The sequence below is a fragment of the Uranotaenia lowii genome, chromosome 1 (assembly GCF_029784155.1).
Source record: "Uranotaenia lowii strain MFRU-FL chromosome 1, ASM2978415v1, whole genome shotgun sequence".
Lineage (NCBI taxonomy): Eukaryota > Metazoa > Arthropoda > Insecta > Diptera > Culicidae > Uranotaenia > Uranotaenia lowii.
In genome coordinates, this window is record NC_073691.1 from 2,488,706 (window position 1) to 2,515,640 (window position 26,935).

Here is a 26,935-nt window from a genome sequence, read left to right on the forward strand (position 1 = left end):
ATGGTAAATGGTTCTTAGATCAACAACAACCGACAAAGTACAACTGTGTAGCTGTTATGTGGCAGGTGTGATGACTGAGGTCAAGGAATCGACTCTTCTCGATGAGAGGAAATTGAATGAACGCGTGCCCACTCAATCATTTTCCATGGAACTCATTTGTTGGTAGGATTTTGGTTTATTTAACTAGCAACAAACTATAAGGACTGCTTCTGCTGCAGGGGTGTGCTGTTGACGAATCATTAGTTAATGAAACATGACTATCAAATAAGTATACCTTCAGTTGCTGTTGCCAGTCGCCGGAGATCAGATCCCGCATGTTCAAGAAAGGAAGTTTTAACTTCATCACTCGCGAAGGAGACGTAGAATGTTGACAGTGGTTCAAGAGAAGATTCGTTAAGATCACAAGCGGTCCCATAAATTGGCAAACATCGAGCGAAAAACATCTGTTTGGCTTGGCGCGCAGGCTGATCGATCCGGGGCCACTCGCGGTAGCATATAGGTACACAGCTAAGAAAATCCGTCCTGGCGATCGACTGTCGCGCATCCAGCTCTTTGCCGACTCGATTTGCGGCAGATCGATGCTGCTGTGATTGGATCCGTTTCCATGGCGAAGGTTTGCCACCGAGCGAGTACACAATGTAAGCTTATACCGGGTAGATAAAACGTGCGTTTTGCGGATCACAGTAAGCGATGCCTGCGGGCGAATGCTTTACTTCGGAGTAGTTCGGAACCAAGGACGCACGGCCTACTATAGGTATACTCTGTTCGGTCGCGGCTTACCTGAGAGTCGTTGTTTCGGTTGAATTTGCAAGATTTTTTAGAAAGTAGGTACGCTTTTTGCCCGAAGAAACTTTTGCAAATTTGCAAGAACCTCAACTCAAACGTATATGGATCTGACTGAACCATGCTTTGTGCATGCGATATTACCCTAAAATATAAATACACATTTTTCATTCAGGGTTGTCGCTACCATTGGCGGATTAAGTTTTAAATTCAATATAATTAGCACGTGCCTGAGAGGTCGTTCGATTATGCAAAAGGCTTCAGTAGGTAGTTTTGCATCAACTCTTTTCTAAACGATCGACAGTTGACTTAACAGAGCGAGAACGATCTCCACCATTTCACAAACCAGGCGCGCTCGATAATTAATAGATATTATATGCTGCGGTGCTATGGCATCACAGTCTGTGCGGGGCTAAGGATAATTGCAACCGAAGCAAGATCACGGATTTCATATGTCCATATAATCGATTGCGGCGCGGTAAAGCCGTTTCGAGAGTCGAGATTGTAAATGTATATCTCCACACGCGCCAGTGAATTAACATTCCTTCCCTCCCCGAATGGGGGAAGGGCTAAGAATCAAACGAGAAAAAAACGAAAACCCCAGTTTGTAGGACGTCGGTTGCCATCGTCGTCTAGGTTCTTGGAGATCACCAGCAGTTTTTTCGGGGAGGTTCTGCAGCATCTAAAAGTGTGAGCCACACACATAACTATTATACGGACAACAACGTGCAGAAACAGAACCTCTGTAGGTAGGTAGTCGAGTTCAAACTTGGCCAAAATGATTGTACCCTGCATGCAAAACAGATAATTATGCACCTGTTCGTCATAAATTGACGTCGAAGGTCGTTCGGTGGTGGATTGGCTTGGAATAAAATGGTGCCCAGTTTCCTTCGTAATAATTACTAGAAGACTTATTTCAGTGTCAACAACGGTGGGGTTACAAAAATGAGCGTTGAAATCGGGTGCATTTGAAGTATAACTTTTAACCTCAAAAAGACAAATCATAAAAATGGATATCTTAAAATCGCTGATAAAGGTTTGAATTTCTTGACCAGTAAAAAAAATTTCTGTGGACTCTAAAAAATGTTAAAATAGAAAAAGCTAAAAAATTTCGAATCAAGCAAAAAAATTGACAAAATTGACCAAATCTACAAAATTGACAAAAATGATTTTTTTTTGGTAATTCTTTATTTGAAACGGCTCATACAATTAAGTTTTAAGGATCCAAACTCGCTTTTTTGTTTTCACAACCGTTTTCTTAGCTAAGCACTTTTTTAGAAGAAAAAGAAGATAGAAAGGGAAATATGAAAATAAAATAGAATTATAGGCGAAGATCGATAGCTTTTAGAAAAAGGTAGATTTCAATTATGTAGTTGACAAAAATGATAAAATTGACTAAAATGACTAAATTGACAAAATTGACCAAAATTGACTAAATTGACTTAATTGACAAAACTAAGAGTTTTAGTTTTGAATTTGACAAAATTGACAAAATTTTATAAAATTGATAAAAATTACAAAATTGAGGAAATTTACAAAAATTGACAAAATTGAAAAAAAAAAATACAAAAATTATCCAATCGACCAAATGGAAAATTTGACCAAAACTGACAAAATTGATAACATTGATAAAATTGAAAAAATTAACGAAATTTACAAAATTTACAAAATTTGTTAAAATTCACAAAATTTGTTAATATTGACAAAATAGGTGAAAATTCACAAAATTTGTGAAAATTGACAAAATTGAATAAAATTTACAAAATAAACGAAATTTACAAAAATTGACAAAATTGACGAGATTGACAAAATTGACAAGATTAACAAAATTGACAAAATTGACAAAATTTACGAAATTAACGAAATTGACAAAATTGGCAAAATTGACAAAATTGACAATATTTACAATATGGACAATATTGACAAAATTGAAAAAAATACAAAAAATGATACAATCGACCGAATTGACAAAATTGACAAAATTGATGAAATTGACAAAATTAACGAAATTTACAAAATTCACAAAATTTGTTAAAATAGACAAAATTTGTTAAAATTGACAAAATTTGTTAAAATTGACAAAATTTGTTAAAATTGACAAAATTTACAAAATATATAAAATTTACAAAATAAACGAAATTTACAAAAATTAACAAATTTGACAAAATTGACAAAATTCACCTAATTGACAAAATTGACAAAATTGACAAAATTGACAAAATTGACAAAAATGACAAAATTGACAAAATTGACAAAATTGACAAAATTGACAAAGTTGACCAAATTGACCAAATTGACAAAATTGACAAAATTGACAGAATTGACAAAATTGACAAAATTGACATAAATGACTAAATTGACTAAATTGACAAAATTGACTAAATTGTTAAAATTGTCAAAATTGACTTTATTGACTTAATTTACAAAATTGACAAAATTTACAAAATTTACAAAATTGACAAAATTGACAAAATTGACAAAATTGATAAAATTGACAAAATTGACTAAATTTAAAAAATGACAAAAATGATAAAATCGACCAAATTGACTCAATTGAAAAATTGACTAAAATTCACTAAATTTACAAAATTGATCAAATTGACTAAATAAACGAAATTGACCAAATTTACAAAATTGACAAAATTTGTTAAAATTTACAAAATTATCGAGATTTACAAAAATTGACAAAATTAACAAAATAGAGAAAAATTGACAAAAATTGACAAATTTGACAAAATTGAAAAAATTGACAAAATTGAAAAAATTGACAAAATTGAAAAAAAAATGACAAAAATGATAAAATTGATCAAATTGAAAAATTGACCAAAATTGGCTAAATTTGTTAAAATTGACAAAATTAACGGAATGGACAAAATTGTAAAAATTGACAAAATTGACAAAATTGACTAAATAAACGAATTTGTCCAAATTTGCAAAATTTGCTAAATTGACAAAATTTGTTAAAATTGACAAAATTTGTTAAAATTTACAAAATAAACGAATTTTACAAAAATTTACCAAATTGACAAAATTGACAAATTTGACACAAATGACAAAATTGACAAAATTGACAAAATTGACAAAATTGACAAAATTGACAAAATTGAAAACAAAAATGATAAAATTGATCAAATTGAAAAATTGACCAAAATGAACTAAATTTGTTAAAATTGACAAAATTAACGAAATGGACAAAATTGTAAAAATTGACAAAATTGACTAAATTGACTAAATTAACGAATTTGACCAAATTTACAAAATTTGCTGATTTGACAAAATTTGTTAAAATTGACAAAATTTGATAAAATTTACAAAATTAACGAAATTTACAAAATTTGACCAAATTGACATAATTGACACAAATGACAAAATTGACAAAATTGACAAAATTAACAAAATTGACAAAATTAACAAAATGGACAAAATTGACAAAATTGAATAAATTTTCAAAATTTTCAAAATTGACTAAATTGACAAAATTGACGAAATTGACTAAATTTAAAAAATGACAAAAATGTTAAAACCGGCCAAATTGACTCAATTGAAAAATTGACTAAAATTCACAAAATTGACAAAATAGATAAAATTGACTAAATTAACGAAATTGACCAAATTTACTAGATTTGCTAAATTGACAAAATTTGTTAAAATTGACAAACTTTACTAAAATTGACAAAATTGACAAAATAGAAAAAATTAACAAAATTGACTAAATTGACTAAATTGACTAAATTAACGAAATCGACCAAATTTACAAAATTTGCTAAATTTACAAAATTTGTCAAAATTGACAAAATTTGTTAAAATTGACATAATTAACGAAATACAAAAAATTACAAAATAGAAAAAAATTGATAAAATTGTTAAAATTGACAAAATTGACAAAATTGACAAAATTGACAAAATTGAAAAAAATGACAAAATTGACTAAATTGACTAAATTGAAAAACTTGACAAAATTGACAAATTTACAAAATTTACAACATTTACCAAATTTACATCATATATCAAATTTACAAATTTACAAGATTTACAAAACTTATAAAATTTTCAAAATCTACAAAAAATTTAAAAATTTACATTTTTTTTAAGATTCACAAAAAATTTACAAAATTTACAAAATTTACCAATAATTTACAGAATTTACAAAAGATTTAAAATGCACAAAGTTTACAAAATTTTGTAATTTTTTTTTGTCAAGAATTGTAGATTAAAAAAAATTAAATTGAGTAAGTTCAATTCAGCAAAATTTTCAATAGGTGTCAATCAAAATGTTTCGGCTCGATAAGATTTGTTAATAACAACTATTTCGACTAACTGATTGGTAACAAAGACTCTTCAATTTATAATTGAATATCAGTCAGAATAGCACAGATCATAAATCTTCCGAAATCGGATTACTGTCAGCTGATTCGTCATCCTACTGTTTGTGTGCTTGACGTTCTCGACAGCCATTAAACATTTAAGATAAAAAAGATCAACGTGAGAATATAAACATATCCTAAGCGACGATCCTCCACACACAAGCTTGTATAATTGCGCAAAATTAACCTCCAATTTCCGGTATCCGGCTGACCGGCAAACCGGCCATTTGTCGGTGCCTGTCCATCCATCGTCGTCCATCTGTCTATCGATCGCAATCGATCGTCAATACATAAATACTTAAGCACTTTTGGCATTGAACACCCTTGAGATATTTGCATCATGTTGAGCCACAATATGTCAATCGCTGATGTGCCCCTCGTATAGGTGGCTGAGACTACCCATGTGCCGTTTCGTGATCTACCTATCATCCATTCCATCGCTAAACCGTTGCTAATGCGTGCTGCTGAGCTACAGTACAGCACAGCCTGCTCTTTAGTCAGCAGACACATATTTCTCAATCTTCCGGGGGCTACTTTGTTGATGGGAAATCCTCCTCATGCACTTAGAAGAATATTACCAATCATGCGTTTGCTTCACTTTTTTTAAATCTTCGAAAGGTCACAGTAGGCCAAAGTGTTGAAGTTCAAACTAGCCGCTGACCACGTTTAAGGGAGTGAAAAAACCCTCTTAGTCAGACTCAGTTGGACCAAATGTGTAATAAAAACATCCTTCTTCAGAGGTTAATCAATGGATCGTTTCTGTACTAAATTAGACTGCAGCCAATTGTACACCTAACCTTTACATTGCAGAGCACTCGGGAGTCGGTCTGTAATTTGGTTGATCCGAAACCATACGAATGGAGAAATATAGAACTAAAAACTATGCAGGTTGCCAATCGACGACAAGATCACATCATCCGGCTTCAGGTGCTCAGGTCTGATCTGTTCATTGTGTAACGGTTGTGTTCATGACTGAGCAGACCTTGAGATTGAAATTAGAAAGACAACAACTCATCTCATCTCTTTCATCTTTTGATTTGCAACTCGCCTCCCCTCCAAGTGCGCATTCTAGAGTATCGATATGCATGCAAGAGTTAATCTGCGATTGATCGCAGTCTCATACAGATTTGTTTATTGTTGTTCTCGGCGATGACGTTTCCGCGGAATTAATAAAGATGTTGGATTGAGCAGTTTTATTGTCGTTAGACATACAGCTCGAAATAATTCAATGCTATCGATCAGCGATCATCTTTGGATGGATTGTGATGAGTATCCTTAATTGGCTACACGATCATAAACTTTAGAAGGATTTATGTAATCTGTCGATAAATTTAATATTCCATGCCCTCCCACATTTTTTGCTGTTAATTCAAACACAAAACTGAGTAATCATTTTGTTATTTTCTTTATTGTATTTTCTTCATTTCATGTCATTGTGCCATTTTTTTCATTTTTGTCACTTTTGTAATTTTTGCAATTGACACTTTTTTATTTTTTGTGATTTCGCCATATTTATCATTTATGTATTTCATGTCCTTTTAGCTATTTGAGTCTTTTTTTTACCTTTGTCATTTTCGTCATTTTGCCAGTTATGATCATTTTGACATTTTTTAGACCTCCTTTGTTAAAAAAAAAGGTAAATCTCAGTCGTCAGTTCAGCTAGCTTTTGCTCATTATAATGAAATCCAAAACAGAGAGCAAAAAAAATTTCGTGACATAAAAGGTCAAATCGATCATGTTTATGCGATATCATTAAAGTAATTTTGCGGCACACAAACAGTCTGCCATACGTACATGCATCCATACATATGTCATTAAACCGATTTTCTCGCACTTGATAATGTTTCATCGATCGCACTTCGTTTGATAGCGAGTAGTACGTCCGTCAGTCTGTCGAATGATTTAATTTAAGTTACCGGCCTTAGCTGCTTGAAAATCAGGCGAAAAAAACCCGCTCGCTCTGATCCTGCTCCTTGACCAGATGCGATCCAATTACTCCATCAGCTCAATGGACGCTGTATCTGTCAAAATCGCCTCCGAGCTCTATCTAATATGTTTCTTGAGAAAGGCAACTCTTTAGAAGACATAGGCCTAGCACAATTTGATGGCGCTGATCTCGACAAGTTCATCTAGATGACTTCTAAACTGTGCAATGGTACATAATATAATCAATACCAAGCTCTGGAAAGATTCAAAAATCTGTATAGGACTATTATGGTCTTGCCTGTACCACTACGATCGCCGGCACGGCCAAAGTCAGAGCAATGTCAAAGAATGGCTTCTTAAACTGGTGCACAAATCGATATGCGTTTCCATGTCGCCTTCTCCTACAAGTAGACCTACTATAACAAATATCATACGCGCAATTTGATTAGCCCCTTGGCTGCGACGACTACTAGATGCAAAAATGCACCGTTGACCCGTTCGTTTTATTCAGAAGGCGCAGCAGCACTTTGAATCATTCGGTCTGGCCACGGTCCACGATTTAAAATCCATGCAGCATAACTGGTAAATATACGATCTCAACCTCAAAGGTCCCCGTGCGTGATTGATGCACGGTCAATCAACCGCACTTGCACAACCAACTAGAACTGGATGCATGAACCGCGTAACTCACTTTTGTGTCATAAATGTGACCGAACATTCACTTCGGCGGTAATGTGTGTTTGGCCACGCGCAAAAGTGCATGATTATTCATTAAAACGTAGTTTTATCATTCTTTTTGACGGGTTTCTCTGGTGGTGTCAGTCGGTACGGTAGGGAGTGTATATTTCATTAACCTGGCGTGGTACGAATTATTCATGTCAACCTCTAAAATCGGTGAACGAGACTGGTGCCCATGGATCGTGGACAATTCGATAAACGCATAGTGGAAGTAAATTCTAAAAAAAAAAACGTCGCACGAATTAAATTGCATTCATTTTATCGTGTTCTTTTCAATTCTGAACTAATGATGGCAAAAATCATATTTTTTGGTCTGCCCGTAAATCATATTTGACGTATGGTCTTTTTTAGGAATAAATTGGCGCTTCAAAGCGTACTATACAGAAGAATTGGACATAAAAATGGACCAGCTGTGTGTCATTTTTGTCATTTTGATATTTTTTGTAATTTTTGTCATTTTTTCCATTTTTCTCAATTTTTTTTATTTTTGTCAATTTGGTCTTTTTTTTCTTTTTTGTCATATCTGTCATTTCTGTTATTTTTGTCATTTTTGTCATTTTTATCATTTTTGTCATTTTTGTTATTTTTGTCATTTTTTGTCATTTTTATCATTTTTATCATTTTTGTTATTTTTATCATTTTTGTCATTTTTGTCGTTTTTTTCGTTTTTGTCATTTTTTGTCATTTTTGTCATTTGTGTCATTTTTGTCATTTTTTTGTCATATTTGTCGTTTTTGTCATTTTTGTCATTTTTGTATTTTTGGTGATTTTTGTCATTTTTGTCATTTTCGTCATTTTTGTAATTTTTTTTCATTTTTGTCTTTTTTGTCATTTTTTTTTTTATTTTTGTCTTTTTTGTCATTTTTGTCATTTTTGTGATTTTTATCATTTTTTTATGTTTTTCATTTTTGTGATATTTATCATTTTGATCATTTTTGTCATTTTCGTCATTTTTGTCATTTTCGTCATTTTTGTCATTTTTGTCATTTCTGTCATTTTTGGCATTTTTGGCATTTTTGGCATTTTTGGAATTTTTGTCATTTTTATCATTTTTGTAATTTTTTTTTTTCATTTTTGTCTTTTTCTCATTTTTGTAATTTTTGTCATTTTTGTTATTTTCGCCATTTTTGTCATTTTTGTCATTTTTGCCATTTTTGACATTTTTGTCATTTTTGTCATTTTTGTATATTTTGTCAGTTTTGTCATTTTTGTCATTCTAGTCAACTTTGTCATTTTACACGTGCAGTTGCTAAAACCGTAGCTACCACCAAGCGGAGAATAGCTGAAGTACACCACCAGCAGCACATGAATGCATGGAGCGACCCCTCGTTAAAATTTAACCGTCAAAACAGTGCACGTAAACATAAACAACGCACATGCACATGCTATCGGGTGGTTTCGCAAGTGGGTGGCAGACAAAGTTCAGTGCATAAAGTTCAATCAGAGGTCATTCGTAGTTGTATTTTAACTGTTACCTAAATAATTTGGTAAATTGCTGCTTAATTATGGAATTGGTAGGAAACGTCAAAACGTACGACTGGGGCAAGCTGGGAGGGGAGTCATTTGTGGCCAAGCTGGCCACCGCGAATGACCCGAACTTCCGAGCCGATCCCAATCAACCGTACGCCGAGCTGTGGATGGGGGACCACTGCAGCGGTCCGTCGTATATTCGTGGCTCGGGGGAAGAACTGGGAAAGCTCCTGAGTCAGGACCTGGTGGGAAACATAGGCCCGAGTCGGGATCGGCTTTCTTATCTGTTCAAGGTCCTTAGCATTCGAAAGGCGCTGAGCATTCAAGTTCATCCCGATAAGGTGAGTGTAATTTTTTTTATCGAGTCATAACTTTAAACTAGTTAAACTTTTTTTAGGCCGAAGCAGAAAAGCTCCACGCTCAATTTCCAGACATTTACAAAGATCCCAACCACAAGCCAGAACTGGCAATAGCTTTAACAGAATTTCACGCTATGTGTGGATTTCGCCCCTACGAGGAGATTTATCAGCTCGTATCCGGATGGCCACAACTTGTACAACTGCTTGGTGAAGATAAAATACGACAGTTGAAATCCGGAGGGGAAGATTCTCTCAAAGAGCTATACTCCAATTTGATGCATAGTAAACATGAACAACTGGAGCAGTGTATATCCAGTATGGTTGGTGACATCAGATCGAAATCGGACCGCTCATCACTGGACGATTTGTTCCTGCAGTTATACAAAGATTTCTCAACAGATGTTGGTCTGCTGTCCATCTATTTCTTGAACGTTCTTCAGTTGAAGCCTGGACAAGCGATCTACCTTCCGGCAAATGTGCCTCACGCTTACCTCTCTGGCGACTGCATCGAGTGTATGGCTTGTTCTGATAATGTAGTTCGAGCAGGGTTAACGCCCAAGTTCAAAGACGTTGACACCTTGTTGAGATTGCTAAGCTACGAGGGCAGTCCAGCCGATTCCAAAATTTACCAGCCGGTTCAACTAGATGGCCAAAACCAACCCTATACTAGGACCTTCATTCCGTCTGTGTTAGATTTCGCAGTGGCTGAGTTGAAAATTCCGCCCGGAAGCTGTTCTGAATATGTCATTGGTAATCGCCCAAGCGGCTGTATTCTGTTGATTTGTTCTGGTAAAGGACAGCTGGTCTGTTCTGGAGGTCAGCAAATTGAACTGAATTATGGAAAAATTGTGTTTGTGCCTGCCAAATATGGCGTAAATTTAAAATTAGTGTTAAAGGATGCAAGTAGCGAATTCGTCGCCTATCAAGCCATGAGCAATGATTTCTGAATAAGTACCTAAACGAAGAAAATGTTGAAAATGAACTAGTTTGAATGATATAATACTGCCTATGAGGATTACTTTTTGTTTTTATGTTTACTTTTCGCTCGGTATAAAACGCAAAAGCACTGGGGATGAATTGAGTCCAGCTTTATTTTTGGTTGTTATCTTAATTGCAATGGTAATCAAGAATAAAATACCTGTTAGAAAAACTAGCTGAAATTTATAATCATGTTATTTCAATTAAATGAAGAACAAACCTTAGATGTTGTTTAACAACTTCTTTTTCAGGATATACTATAGTGACTTGAATTAACGGGTGTCGCCATAAGTTTTGGGTTATGGTAAATTTTTGTCGTTATTGTCATTTCTAACATTTTTTTCTTAATTTTTATTATTTCCTTCATTTTTTGTGATTTTGGACCTTCTTAATTTTTTGTATGTTTTATGAATTTTCAATCGTATTATTACCATTTTATTTGTTTTCCGATGTCGATCCAATTGACAATTTTATACTAAGCATATTATGATCATTCTAGTGCTTTGGATTATTTCTCTTTTTTATCAGTCATTTGTGTCATTTTGGTTCTTTTATGTTATTTAGATCATTTTAGTCGTTTTGATAACTCTGGTAATTTTCATCATTTTCGTTATGTTGCTAATTTTAGGCTTTTGATAATTTTAGCCACTTTTGGTTCCATTGAACAGACTCGTCATGTTTCAACTTTTGGTCAAATACTTAAATTAAAATGCACTTAAAATTTAAGCGTGTAGCTTTACCACAGTTGAACTATTAACAACCCGCTGAGAAAAGTTGTGATAAAGTCGCTCGAAACTCCGACCAAATTAAACCGAATCCGTATTTAGCAACGAAGCCGTGATAAACAAAACTGGCTACTGGCTCAACAATTTTCATGTTCGCCGCAGTCCCACTCGCGTTGCCAAGTTTGCTGGATGTATTCGTCGTTGGTTCGCTCGTTCCTTCTTTCGATCGCATTTTGTAAACGGTTTCTGCATTGAAAATTGTGTCTCAAAATCATGTTTTCTTTCCGTTTTTGATATTAGGTGAATGTTTAGTATGAAGCTGTAACATTGTGGGTGATTGAAGAAAGGTAATCGCACCTGTTTTCTCCCAAATAGATGCACTTTTCCGCAAGGAATGTGCAACGAACAGAAGCAGAAGAAAACAACAGTCAGTATGAAAGAAGCAAAAGAAAGCAAAGAACCGTAGTTCGTGTCTCTTTTTTATTGTGCGGATTTTTTCCTTCCACACCATTCGTGCGTGATTATTGACTGTGGACTGAGAAAGAGAGGGAGAGAGAGGTCGATTGGCTGGTTACGCTGGTTGGCGGTTGCAGCCAGCGATGCCACACATACCGATTTTCCGGTATTTATACCGATTTTTGAGCAAAATTTTTACCAAGAATCGGTATATACCGATTACCGATTTTTGGCAAAACATACCGATTTCATGCCGATTTTTTAGATTTTATCTAAAATTAATTCCACTTCATTCAAGCTATCTTCGTAAAGGTCCCGTAGAAAGGAGACAAAGGTCGGTAGCTGGCGTGGCATAACTTTGATCTGTACAACTTTTGAAGTATTCTGCAAAGATCTCTACGGCTCACTCTCATAATTCGTTCAATTGTTCGCGTTGTTATGTTTCTTTGTTCTGTCAAATGATGCACTATTATGGTATTCAACCTCAAAGCCAATGGACTAAGCTCAAGGCTGATATTTGACCTCCTGCGACTGCCAATAGAAGTTCCTTAAGGTCAATCTCAATTGACGATCGCATTAAAGCTCTTGTCTCGTGAGATGCTAACTTTTCAAGGAAATACATACACTGTTTGAATATAATCAGAATCCTTGTTCAACTCGTCGCCAGGTGGAGTATGTCAAGATTTGAAGTGCAATCAGATACACGGTATTTAATCACTGATAAGCTGATGTAACTCTGGGCTCCCTTTTCATCAACCATCATTTCAATAGTTAGTGATTATACCGTTGATAGTGATGGCGCTAGTAGAATAGGAAATGCTCACACAGGAGCCTATGGTTCGGGAATGATGAGCTAGATGTCGCCCACAATTTCTGGGCGATAAAATATTCTTTCGTTTGCTTAAGGAATTACATCAGTTTATTAGTGATTTAATATCATCGGTATAATTTTCAATCCTTATGCATGCATATTGTTAGCCAAATAAATTATATCATAAGTACCTAAACTGCAGAGATCGCAGAATTAAAGACCACGCCAGGCAAAATGGGTTTCAGTTATAGTAAAACTATGTGTTTTTCTTTTTCGGAAGAACACCTTCTTTTAGAGCACATCTCTCATTTATTTTCGCATAAAATTCTTGGATCTTCATATGACTAATGCGTGATTTTTCATAAAATAAAATTAATTATATAATGGCTATTAAAAAAATTGAAGCAACGACTCTATCAACTTTCTGCAATCATTTCTTTCTCTAATCGCTAAAACTCATATCTAATACTAAAAGCTGAATTGGCCAGATTGGCGATAATCCATCAATAAAACGAAGAACATCAACTTAAGCCCATATTTACCTCGAACTTCAAAAAGCCATTGGATTTGTAAGTGCTTACTAAATTGAAATTTCGACTGACCTGGTTGTATTATTGCCTTAGGGGGCATCCATAAATTACGTAACGCTCCTAGGGGGGGGAGGGAGTAAGCTCGATCGTTACGAATTGTGACAAAGGGGAGGGGGGGAAGTATGCTCATCGTTACGTAACGATTCTTTCCTTAAAAATTTCAGTTTCATCGCAGCTATTTTGATGTCATGCTATTTTAGCAGAATGATAAGCAAACGAAAATCAGCTTAAAATTTGTCAGCTTCAATATGATGAAAGAGGATTGTAACTTTTCCTTTTTAATGATTGTGAGATAGATTCCTTAAAATGTGTATTGAATATCCGTAAAATAGCTGTTGGAAAACCGAATATTCGGTACATTCATCTCCAAGAACTCAATTCAACCTTAAGAAAGGAAATTTTACTATTTTTTCTCAATTGATTTAAAAAATGTTATTTTGATTATTCCGACGAATATAACTAAGTGAAGTATATTTTGAGTAGCAAGTTATGCTCTTTGAACAAAATAAAGTAAACAAGGTAGATCATCAGTTAACAAGCACAGAGCAACTCGTAATAAGACATTCAATTTATTTTATCAGAGAATTATCACCAATGAGTACTAAGAAGCGATTCTGATCGACGATATTAATTTCGTTTCAAAGAACGTTAAAAAAAATTCTTTTTTTTGACCTTCGAAAATCAGTATTTTAAAACATGAGAAAATCGGAGGAGGGGGGGGGGGGTTATTGTCAGCGTTATGTAATTTTCATAGGGGGGTACATCAAAGCGTTACGATTTGTGACATACGGGGGGAGGGGGTAAAAAAAGTGCGTTTTTTAGCGTTACGTAATTTATGGATGCCGCCTTATCGAATTTATCAAATTTATATCCCACTTTAGCCAAGCATCAGAGTCTCAAGTTTTTACTATATTTATATGCCTAACCAACGTGTAACCTGAACGTGCTCGCTATGCCCCTATTTTTCTTATCAAACGGTATCTTTAAAAATTAATTCCTATTCAGTTATGAGTACTGGAGAGACACACTCATTGTGGATTTTCTGCTGAATTTTCATTTGTGATTTTTGCTTTCGTCAGCAAAAGCAGATAGTTTTATAATTAAAAAAAATGTACAAGTCGTAGCAAACATAAAGTTCTGTTGAAATGTCAAAACCGTTGTTTTGTGTAAACTTGTGTTACCTAAAACCAAGTTACGGAAAAAATGCAATAATATATGCTAAAACACCCCGCATAATCAATTACAATATATAGAGAATATTCTATATTGTCTCTAAACGTTATCGTTTATTGTAAAGTGAACAGTATATGTACAATAACACAGACCATATTTACAATCTGTATTATGATTATCTGTTAAAGTACCATATGGGGAAAGGGCTGTTAAGCATGTTTACCATTCAAAAAGAGCGATTTTTTCGAACAAATATTTCATGCTACATTATTGGATACGGTTAAAATATCATCCACTTTTGGCGAGCAAAACAATCTACCTGAATGTTCTAGCTACGTTGGAATACAAAATCATAGATTTCATCAACTTCAATGGATATAGTTTGCTTATAGTAGTTTGTAGTAAAAATAACGCTCAATCATACGTTCCGCATATTGTAAAATATTTTTAAAAAGAGCTTCCCTGTACCATAACCAATATAGTTCCAATTCTTTCCCACAAAAAATAAAATAAAATTAAAAAATTTAAATGTTGAGATTTTTATTTTTTATTTCTGATATTATACATGGATTATACAATCTTACCTATTTGTGCAGATCTGCATTGTTCAGCCTTTCAGTAGATTTTTTTTCCGCTCTCCGCTCAGCAGAGATCTTTGTTTCTGTAATTTCATTAGTTTTATTTAATCTCACTAGTTTTTATCGATAATATAATATAGTTTTACTTACTTTTCGCGTTCTGTGTGTTTTTCTCAGCGTGATTCTTTTTTTTCGGAGCCATTTTGAACACAGTTTTCAGTTCCGAACCTGGCGTGGGGTTGCCGACACAAATTTTAACGAAGTGAAGTGAAAATTAGCAGATGCTGAACCCAAGAGCGAAAAAATGCATAAGCTCACAACTACATCTTAAAATAACAATATTAGTTATTATCCGCAAGAGGTGAAATGATAACGACTTGTCTAACTCATACAATGTTGTCAATGTTGTTTTTTTTTTAATTTAATGTCTAATGCTAAGAAAATATAAGGAAACTTTGTCGTACACTGTTAGAGTCCTGGATAAGGTCCAGAGACAATATTCAAAGGTTGCAAATTTTTATTCTCTTATTATACTATACTTACTAAATCATATATCATATTGTCACTGTCACTGATACGATCCTGTCATAATTTATTGAGGTAATAAAATTTTGAACATGTATAATGAAATGATACTTGGAAGATATTTCATACTGGTACTGCTACCAATATATTAAGTTAATAGTTAGTACTATATCCCCAACTGTTTTTAATTATGCGGGACATTTAGCCAGCTAGTTTTGAACTAAAAATGAACATTCATAAGAGCTCTTAGACTTGCTGTTTATTGCAAGCTTCTATTTAAAGAATACGTTAGGAAGTTGAAAATGTAAGCATTTTTGAATATTCACCTCAAATACCGATTTTCATACCGATTTTTAGGATTTTCATACCGATAAAAGATTTTTTTGGGTTTCAAAATACCGATAGAAATGTGGCATCACTGGTTGCAGCATTGCACTCGAAATTTGCTCTCCTCTCAGCACAACTCATCAAAGGTTTCGTTGGTGTGTGTTACGAATAGTGATCGGATCGGGCTATCGCGGCTGTTCGGGTTGTAAAGTGCTTCGATTTTTGTAACTTTTGGGCGATGAATCTTGTGCCAAATTCAGTGAATGTTTGTTCAAACGGTGCATGAACTTGTGCGTCATCAGGTGATCATAGTGGTTTGTTGAAATTTGCATGACAATCGGGTGAAATTGCGATTTTAAGTTCACAACTCGGTTGTGCCGAAGTGAGCTTGAGAATCGGTATAAACTGTGGCATCTTGCAACGCAACCTTTCCAGAGAGAAAGGAGAATGCGAGAGTGAACTGTGCTAGTGTTGAAGGAGAAGAGAGAATGGGTTTCTCGGATCGGAGACGAAGCACTCAACAAATGTATCGGGAAAATAGGGCTGGCAGATACTTGCATTTTGTCAGATTTGAAGCTTTAAACAAAAATCGTAAAAAGGGCTCGAAATTTGAAATTTGGTTATAACGTATTTGTTTATGCCGAGTGTTGAACTGGTGCACCACTAGGGGCTGTCAAACTGTTTGTTTATTCGGACGGTGTTGCACTGGTTTTGACCTGGTGTTGCACTGCTATCGGGCGGTGTTGCCCCGAAAATTTTGTCAGTGTTGCTGAGTGAGTGAGTTAGCAATACACTGGCGACGATTTGTGTTTGTTTTTGTCTCGAACGGTAGAACACTGATCGAGAGGAGAAAACAAATACGGTATTAGATTTTTTCAATCATCTTGTTTGGTGATTTCTCGTTTGAAGTTTAAAAAAATTATCAGTTCCTAAAATTGAATTATTATAACCGCAAATTAACTAAGTCACTTGAGTTTTTTTTTTAAATGAGGGTAGCATAGCAATTATTGATTCAGATTGTTGGTGAAATCAAATGAATGCGTTTATCAATTCATGAAATCTGAAAATCTGTAATTCAGAGAACACGAAACCAAGTACCGTGTAAGAAGTGGCAAGCCTGAAAACAATCAATCATGTGCACGCTCGGCTAAAATCCCGAGTCGATGGGGTTGTGATAGAAAAACAATAGAGAGAGATCAATAGTGGACAAGGATCACATGCGAGATGTACATGGAATGTATCGATAGAAGATCTAACAGTCGACCGATGGAGCTCTCGACTTGATTTGATAATTTTCAGGTACAAAGATGTATTAAGACGAACTCAAAACATTATATTTGATACAAACCTGTTATTGTATCACACTGAGATTAGTACGCTACTACGCTACGCAATCGAAACAGTTACGAAGAATACAAAACAATAGAAGATGCTATCAATATATTCCCAGTGCTTGATATACTTCAATGGTTCAATCAGTCGAGCAGAGGATTACGTACAATAGTTTGGTTTTAATCTGAAAAATTAAGAACGGAATGCTACCATTTTATTTATTGGAGGGTCTGCAGTACGGAAACTATATACAGCTGCAACACAAAAAGAAATCAAAATATAAAAACTAGCAATATAATACTTTAAACAATCCATTCGAATCGAAGATTCGTCCTTAAAAGGATTATATTAAAGTAATGGGGATCTAACGAAGCTTCAGATATAAAATATGTAACGTAAACTTAATTATCCACAAGCTAAACTGTCCCTCCCACTCCAGAAGAAGTGTATGGGGTTGATTGAAACTCGAACTGCAGCAAGAGCCAAGAATCAGAAACTGGTAACTTTGTTCCAGTTAGATTAACGAATAAGACTGCACATTTAATATCAGAGTATGTACAAAATTTTTGTCGCTCTCAAATCCGTCAAGCCAGGGTACCAAACTCTCAGCAAATTCACATTGTTGCAAATCTAACGGTGTAGCACAATTGTTACTGTACTGTAGTATGTAAAGCTACCAGGATGCTCCATGGGAACGGTGAGCTGAGCCAGAGAGAATCGAGCGACAGACAGACAGTTCCACAGCCCCACAAGTTCCATCCATCCAGTCAACCAAGTCGCAACAAACCCGGAGTAAATTCCGTATTCTGCTCATTGTGGGCAAGAGTTACTACGGCGAGTTTAGCTAGCTGGCAGCACCCAACCGTATAGGGGGAAAACGTAGAAGAAAAAAATAGGCAGGTTGATGATGATGGTTGTCGCCGTCCTCCCTCAGCCAGTAGAGTTAACGGAGAGCTGCGTTAGTTAGTCGGAGTCAGTCAGTCAGTCAGTCATTGGCCAGTAGTGTGGTTGGCAGCAAAAAGCAGAACCTTTCCAACGCTAGAATTCGTTGCGCTTCTTCTGATACCAAGAAATTCTTAGTTCTTTCTTCTGCGCTTTTTTTTTGAGTGGTGTAATTCTCTGTAGCCGAGAAGTGAATTTTTTTTTATCTATGAGTGGTTGAGGTCATAGCAGAGATAGCCATAGAGCTAGCTAGCTGTAGTATTTCGTGTAATTCAGAGTTCATTGGTGTTTTTACGAACACAGTTTTCTCACGGGGGTGTTTGATAACGACGCGAACAAATTCGGTGTATGCTGCTCGATGTCTTCATCAATAGATTCTTGTGGTTTTGATCTGTTGCAGGGAGCTTTTGCACACTCCAAGCTCTTCGGTTGAGGTAGCAGTTAAATGTAGTGAAGAAAAAAGTTGGCCACGAATCCATTTGTGAAACGACAAAACTTGAGCCCTGAGCATAGTTATCGAGCGATGTAAGTAGGGAGGAATTCATTCATTTCTTCCAGCAAGAGCAAAAAAAGTTAAATAATCGTGCGGAATGCTGTAAACAATTGGCATTCCACCTCCGCAATTGTACATCGGCGAACATTTGAACCAAGCATACCTATCTCTTTAAAATTGTTGAAAAGTGCAAACACTTTCAACCTTGTTTTTCTACGCTTGTCGAGTTGTTGAAAGGAAGTTGCGTACGAGAATCAGTGTGTGTGTGTTTCAGTGCGTGTGTCTGTACGCTTCTAGATCTTCTAGATATCTCAACAATGTCGTGTTGACGACAACTTCGTTGGTTGTTGATGATGATTGTTGTGCTCTGGCACAAACTTGAGTAGTGCCACTATTCAGACCGTTCTCGATTTTCAAGTTTTACAGCAATAATATAATTGTGTAGATTGCATACCTATATACCATACATACATACACACAGGCAGGTATCATCATTGACATACAAGCTTTAGCGTAAATCTCCAGCATAAAGGAGGGGGTGGTGAAGAAGAATTCAACTGGCACCCTCTGCAGTTGCGGGTGAAAGAATAATAACTGTAAGGGAGTTTTCTTGGGCAGACCAAGAAAGTGGAAAAACCCCGAAGCAAGAAGAAAAATCGTACATGTGCGGTGGAAATCAAGGGGTGGCAAGCAAGTGTGTTGTAGCGTTATTCGCTTTGTGTTTGGTATTGATTTTCGCGAGTGTTTTCCTTACAACCGCATGATTACATCAAAAGTTGTTGGCTGAGGTTGTAAAAGTAGTCTCCATTTCACTCAACCCATCCAAGTGCGCGACCAAGGAACGAGGAGAAGAAAACCAGATCCAGAATCCGGTTCTTCTCCCCGCGCGTCTGTCGAGCTGGCTACATGGAAGAAGTACCCCGACAGTGTTTTAACAACAAAAGTTTGTAACAAGAAAACACCGGAGTGACCGGAGGCATCACCAATATACAGTGAAAGAGAGAAGAAGCAAAAAAACAAGTGTAGCGCTAGCGGAAGTTGTGGAAATCGCTAAGAATAGTTCGGTGTGCAAGTAAATTTTCAAGTTCCGGGGGAAGCAAAAGTGTGAGGTAGCAGCCACTCCCGGCAACACAGGCCAGCTGTGACAATGTTTAAATGCATCCCCATCTTTAAGGGATGCAATCGGCAGATCGAGTACGTGGACAAACGGCACTGCTCGCTGCCGAATGTCCCGGAGGAGATTCTACGTTACGCTCGGTCCCTGGAAGAGCTTCTGCTCGACGCCAACCACATCCGGGATCTGCCGAAGGTAAGTTTTTGTTCTACTTTCTTTTTTAATTTCTTAAAACAATCCATTATGAATTATATTTTGATATTTTTAAGTGATGAGAAAAACTCTAAAAACCCGAATGGGTTTGGTTCATAACTACCGATAAATCTGTGCGTAAAATTCTAAATGCCCCCTTATGATGTCATCATACGCAACAATACCTTGCACACAAATACACTCTGTGTCAGACGGTCTCAGTGCTTGGTGACAAGGCTTAAGTACCGTCGGACGCCGTATCAGTCCGTTGGACACACAAAATACCTACGGGCATTCATAGCTCACCGTCGTCATCATCATCATCATTGCCATCCTATGTATGAGCGAGCATTGTTTGTACCCAGTCAGCGTCAGAGACAAACATATCGGAATTGCCGTGAAAAGAGGGTCAAAATCATTCACATTGCGCCGCCTCCTGGCCTGGAGTCTCCATCCAGGGCCAGTTTAGCCAGTAGTGGCTAAACGTGGTGTGTAAATGTTTAGAGTTTCACTTAGTCGCCATCGGACACCAGCACTAGAAACTAGAAACCTCCGGACTTGTTATGTGTAGGTACGTGCTCATATGTCAAATAACATACTCTCTGATATGCTAGAGGCAGAGCGATATTTCATTTTCGATTCCAGTCGGTGTCGGCGAAGTTTCGCACAGACCCCAGAGTGAGCACGAACACTACTGCCACATTCATCGGAATTAAGCTGCACCATATATGTATCTACAATAGTACGGCTTGTTGAAGTTGGAACCTTGAGCGAAAAAAAACTGCATACGATTTTATGACACTTTCAACACCGACAGAAGAATATGAAGTTTGCTGAAAATATTAAAATTCTCAAAAAATTACCCATCATCAGTTCAGTTGGGCAATAAGATGTACACAAATATAAAAAAACATCCTCCATCAATGTGGGAGTAAATGTTACTGCCCATTAGTTTATCGTTTAAGTTATGTTAAAAAGATAAACTTGAAAGTTGCTTATACTTGTCTTTGGGCTGATATTTACTTACTTGTTTGTTGTTGATAAACATTGATGGCATAATATTAAGTCGAGCTGAATAGTATGTACCTTAATTTTTTTCAATCAGTGTTTGTGACAGCTAAAACTTCGAACAGCGAAAACGAAATTTGATTTTTGCTACACACCCATTTGGCGCAACCCCTTATAGTGTAATTTTGATGCGTTATCGGATAAGACTGGGTTAACTCCTTTTTCGTGTAAAGCCCCTGTATACCCTTTTTTCGGGTACATAGGCTTTTCTCTGATGTCGGGTCAAAATTACACATTATTTCAAACGCTTGCGCTCTATCGAGATGTTAGCAGTTATTTATTGTTTAGAATGTTTCATGCAAGGAAAACAATTAAACAAAATTTACCAAAAATATGAAATAATTTATTTTATATTTGCAATTAAAAGGCACTGGTTTTTTTTAACTATTGTTGATCAGTTAGAAAACATTTTCCGGACAAGTGGCAACGAGATACAGAAGTCTGAAAAAAAATTGATTAGTATTGGGCAACTGCTCTAGCAAATTAATTCAAAAAACTTACCTTCAGCTCAGAGGAGAATTACGAAGATGTATGCCTTCTTATCCGTCGCTTTCCCGCTAGATACATATCCGTGGCTCGTCATTACCGTTGAAGTAGAAGATCTGGAATATTGTTTTTCAATTGGATTTCTTCGCATTTTTGGAATTCCGGGCCTGTGTAACAAAAAAGATAGTTATTAAACTAAAATTAATAAATTTAAGCAAATTCAAACATTTAAACACTTACGATTATTCTTCTTGTCCCGTTAGTTTCACCAGTAGTCGAAAGTTTGTTTTGGAAAACATGACTACTAAAAATATTTCAAGTCCTAAAACTAACCGACTTGAAGCGTTTGCGGGCTGTATTGAAAAAAAAAAAGTGTAAAGTTGAATCATCACAATGACCCATCTTTTGACAGATCTCAGCGGTTCCAAATAACGGGTCAATTTTAGTAATTTAAAGTGTTCCGCCAAATGAGTGTGTATCGTTATCGTTTTGGGTATTTAAAAAAAAACCAGATTTCAAACGTTTCAAACCCTTTCGGTACACTGTTGAATGGAAATCCAAGTTTAATTGTTATTTCTATTGTTGCAAAATGTGGATAAATGGCATTCAAATATTATTATAATTCATGTAGTTTAGTTTAGCTTATGAGTGAATGTGCTATGAGCAGTGTCTTGTCCCTTCCAATTTGGTAGTGTCGTGCCTAGGATTGGTCGATCTTGGATCGATCCTTGGAAGATCGATCTTTTCAACTCCGATTTTCGATTTTTTGGATCGATTCTTCGGTCAAGAAAAAATCGATTAGATCGGTTTATTTTCGATTCGATCTTTCGATCTTTTTCTCTCATTTAGGGAAAATAAGGGCATAATGGCTACCTTAAAGAGAACGCTTATTTAAGTTGAAAAATAATTAAAAAAATTTAATTCATTTCAGTACATTTTATTCTAATTATTACCAAAACCTTGTGAATTGGTTGCATTAAGGTGTTTGTGATCGATTAAGATTTAAAAAAAATTGATATAATTCGTCAAATTTAAGTAATAACAGCGATTTTCCAAAAATTACTTTTTTTAAATAAATAAATTTGATTTTTTTCTGCATATTTTATTCGATATCTCTCATATACATTAAAAAAATCTTAATAAATATATCTTGAAATAATTTTTTTTTAAACTCTAAAATATTTCTTGTCAGTACATTACTTAAAAAAAATTAAAGCATTTCCGAGATATTTGGATATTGATTAGTGTTGTTTCAAAACACTAACTCCGGTTCACCTTTCAAAAAAGCGCTGGAAATTTTTCTATTTTGCATATGCATAAGGATTACACAAATTTGAAATTTTGTGTCTTTATTGCATATTTTCAATAAAAAGCATTTCCCTCTTGTTACAAATGAAAAGATCGATTAATCAGAGATCGATCTTCAAGCTCCGATTTTTTAGCTAGATCGATCCCAGAACCGTTCATTTGAATCGATCTTGGAGATCGATCTTTTCCCGAAGATCGAACAATCCTAGTCGTGCCCCTTGGCACATCGGAGATGACAAGGAGAACAACTAGCTTTCGGGGAGAGGAAAATCAGGCGGTTGAGTACAGCATGCACTGTTTGACGGAGGTGGTTTTACGTTTGGTGAATAAACGCTGATTGTAAGACGTGAAATTGTCTTTGTTTTATTGGAATGAGAACCCAACTATATGGAAACGAGATATCAATTTGTTCTCGCTACTTATGATTCACGCACTAATTGAACAGGTTGGAAATCGCATAACACTTTCACTAAAAATCTAAAAACATATACCGTCTAAGCTAATTTAGGGCTTTATATACTGAATAAACGTTGAAAATTTTAAATTAACACTCAATACACAGGACCGAGATGGGAATCGAACCCGAACCTCTAGTAGATCTGCCGTTTCCGTCTTACACACATGATGATTTGGCGCGCTGGAATTTTTGTTTAGAAATATGAAACCTTCCCAGAGTAATTACAAAACATCACTTTCTGAACACACTATGAAATTATTTTTTGCTTTCTATGAAAAGTGAAAAACATAGAAATCAACACGTCCGAAAACTTCGCGTTGCCAAAATCGGATATTTTTCTTCAACTTTAACATTTAGGCAAATTTAGATTTTTTTTGTTTTTTTTTTCTTATTATGTTTGTTACTTTTGTTTGATGTAATTTTTATTCATTTTTCAGTTAAATTCAGTCTTTTATTTCCATTTGTTTAAGAGTTTTACGAAATTAATATACCGTTTCAATCAGACGAGAAATAAAAACGTAAATATCTTTTATCTCATTTTTAGATTTTTTTAGGTTTTATTAATGACGCTGCACCATCATTGTGGCGTACGTGCTCAGTAACTAGTATGTAAATTTTCAGCGTTTAATAAATGTAAAATTCTTTCAAAAATAAGAGTGGACATTTATGTGACCAATCTTTCTTTTTAATTTCGAAAACAGTTCCAACTATGTTGTTTTTTTCTTTTTTCTCGAGGGATTTTAAGCAACAATGGCTTATTAATTCCGACAACGATGTTGCATTATTGGCGGGCTTCCTTGTACTCCCGTCAGTAGTTTTAATTTTAATAGTAATAAATAAAATCATTGGCATCAAAGTAAACTTCAATAAAGCTCCTTGACCTTGTGCAACCATATGTAACCTTAAGGCTACCGTAATTTCAACAAATATAAATAAAATAAAATAAAATAAAGCTCTTGCTTTGCAGACTACAATACAGAGCTCCAGCAATGATCCTTGTGTTTATGTTATAAATCCTGAAATATTTTTCCCGGAAAAAAGTAGGCTGATTGAGCCTTTTCATCTACGCGTACAAGCAGCCTAAAGATGTGCTCTCTGAAAAATTCAGTTTCATTGCCTTCATTGTAATCAGTTATTCCTATTTATTCTTCAAAAAAAGAAGAAGAAAAAAACAAACCTGACAAATTTATCTAAAAGGAGTGTGAATTGCGGAAAACGCAAATTCATTCCCGCTACTTCTGACTCATCCTTTACGTAAGATAACTAAATCACCCAGGGTTAAACTTCCTTAAAAGTTGTTGTTACGACTTTCCTATCTATTTTGTGATTTCCGCTGAACTTTGTGCAAAATGGGTACATAATGTATCGAGTCTAGAGTTTCTATTTTACAGTCATTTTTGCTTTGCCAGGAATCGGGAAATCTGTGTGTAATTTTCCTGTGAATTCCCGAGTTCCGGGGGAAAATTTGAAACTTATTTCAACCCTCTGAATGCATGTTAATTTTAAAGAAATCATTGCCAATAATGCAATATCAATATGAATGCTTTATGTACACGCAGAAAAATAGAAATTAGTTTCAAAGGAAAGTGCCGCAAAAACAAAGGATTTTTTCCTTTGATTTTGGGACAAATAAAAATTCTTTTGATTCAAATGCATTTTCTTTTGTTTCGAAGAAATGCTTTCCTTTGAATCAAAACTTTTTCTTTGTTCCAAATAACATAATGCTTTTGATTTAAAAGCCTTTCCGTTTAATTTTATGAAATTTTCGTTTATTCCAACGTTATTTGGGTTTCAATTTTAAAGCATTTGTTCTTCAATTCTATGTTTTGTTTCTAAAAATTCTAGTACTACATATATATTAATTTTCGTCCAATTGGAAATGAAAAGACATAACTTATGGTTAAAAAAAATTATTTATTTGTAAGTTCATGTTCACACTATCGATTTTTCCAGAGTTTTGAACCGGCACATCTGTAAATAAAGAGGAGAACAAAATGTACACATATATGTAAAAATAAAATAAATTAAAAGTATTTATTGCCTGAATGGAAAGTACTTACTGGACGATGTTTGTTGGCGGACAGTACCTTTCGAACAACTCATGAAGGGTTTTGACGCCAGATGTCTTCTTGGACCGGATCGGAAGCGATTAGTTGGATGAATGGTTGCCCTGAAAAAGTTTGTTAGGTTGACGGTATATTTGAAATTAAATTGATTTTGATAGACCTACCTAGGAGTCCACTATCGTTTGGCCTCTAGTTGTCAAGACTTTCCTACGCCGGATCTTGTGATTCCTTCCGGTGCTGTCTGACTGTTGCGCGGCAGGAAGATGAAATGGTCTGACTGGTTGTCGAAAAAACTTCTCGCCGACCCGTTCGCTAAACAGAAGCAAATGAAGATGTGTCGACTGTTTGACGAAAAAATATTTTGATTCAAAAGAAAATTCATCTAAATCAATGAATTTTTACATTGATTCAGAGTCGAAAAAAAAATTTCTTGAATTTAATAAAAATTTGGAACATTGGTTTATTGAAATAAAAATTCGGTTCAATTTAAAATTTACTTGAATTTAGGAAAATGGATTTTGTTTCAATGTACATGAGGTTTTTGATTCAAAGATGTATTTTTTTTATCTCAATGGCACTACTTTTCGCTGCGTGTATGCGTGAAAAAACGCTATCATGTTACAGAGTTACAGTAAAAGGGCATGCTTGTTGGTAGATTTATTACTTCGATTTAGTTGCCACACATTAACACCAAGTCCACTTTTTTCGTTAGCGAAATTGAGCATGTTTTTTTCTTGTTTTTTTTTAATTCTCTCTATTCTAGATAACGATGTCTTTTTTCTATAGCAAAATGTTGCCATGATGAATATTGATAGAGTTGTATGAGAATGTTCAAGTTAGTTGATTTTTTTTTCAATTTATGACGTACCATCAACTGGGGCATCATGCAAAACTTTTCAACTTCAATGGCTTCTAAAATAAGGTTGCCAGAATTTTTCCCACTCCCGTCCGGGCCTAGCAATTCCGGGCATTTTTTTCAAAAAAACCTGGCAAAATCCGGGCATGGATTTCAATTTTTCAAATCCAAAAACCGGGCAAAAACCGGGCAAAATTTAGGTGTTATTATATATAAAAGCAAAGAAAAAATGCAAAAAAATTGAAATTAATTTTTTATTAATGTAATTGCAGACTTCCAAAAACTGTTTGGAACACTTAAATATTTAAAGGTTTATAAAAGTGAATCAGCGAAATTATTTGAAACAACCGTTGAAAATTTCCATACCGTTAATTGATTTTGCTGAAACTTACTCAAAAACTTTGATTTTTATTGGTTTCTTTGTGAAAATTGTGAATAAATCCGGGCAATATCCGGACTTTTTTCACGATATCCGGGCAACCGGGCCGGACCGGACTTTCTCAAAATTTTGCATCAAATATCCGGGCAAACCCGGATAAAACCGGGCAATCTGGCAAGCTTATTCTAAAAACTTAATGTCCACAGATAATCATACAGCTTGAACATCAAAAGCTTTAAGGTTCATGATACATTAAATTGATTTATTGATCAGAAAAATTATATTTGTGTTTTCATAAGGCATAAGCACCATAAACCAAAAATTGATTTGGTTTTGTTCGAATTAAATTTTACATTTTTTTCTGTCTAAATTGTTTTTAAAGAAAAAGCATAAGGATACTGCATACATTTAGGGGTAGAAAAATACTACCAAAAATTCT

General features: G+C 35.0%; 2 protein-coding genes across 21 annotated transcripts in view; both read left to right on the top strand.

Annotated features, from left to right (window-relative positions):
- Nucleotides 1-10,793, top strand: part of LOC129758814 (mannose-6-phosphate isomerase) — a 41,072-nt gene extending 30,279 nt beyond the window's left edge. The window contains exons 2-3 of one of the 2 annotated variants that reach the window (XM_055756450.1): nt 9,032-9,622; nt 9,679-10,793. In XM_055756450.1, the coding sequence (XP_055612425.1) occupies nt 9,317-9,622; nt 9,679-10,587 (1,215 nt within the window). In that variant the 5' untranslated portion in view covers nt 9,032-9,316 and the 3' untranslated portion in view covers nt 10,588-10,793. Of the gene's footprint in view, nt 1-9,025; nt 9,623-9,678 lie in introns of those variants that run through there. The other variant, XM_055756459.1, reaches the window with a different exon arrangement.
- A 757-nt stretch (nt 10,794-11,550) lies between these two features.
- The window catches only part of LOC129750843 (protein lap4-like), a 128,287-nt gene continuing 112,902 nt past the window's right edge, over nt 11,551-26,935 (top strand). For 5 of the 19 annotated variants that reach the window (XM_055746050.1, XM_055746034.1, XM_055746059.1 and 2 more), the window contains exon 1: nt 18,111-19,879. In XM_055746050.1, coding sequence (XP_055602025.1) covers nt 19,718-19,879 — 162 coding nt within the window. In that variant the 5' untranslated portion in view covers nt 18,111-19,717. Of the gene's footprint in view, nt 11,691-15,962; nt 16,118-18,109; nt 19,880-26,935 lie in introns of those variants that run through there. The other 14 variants (XM_055746041.1, XM_055746089.1, XM_055746017.1 and 11 more) reach the window with 13 other exon arrangements.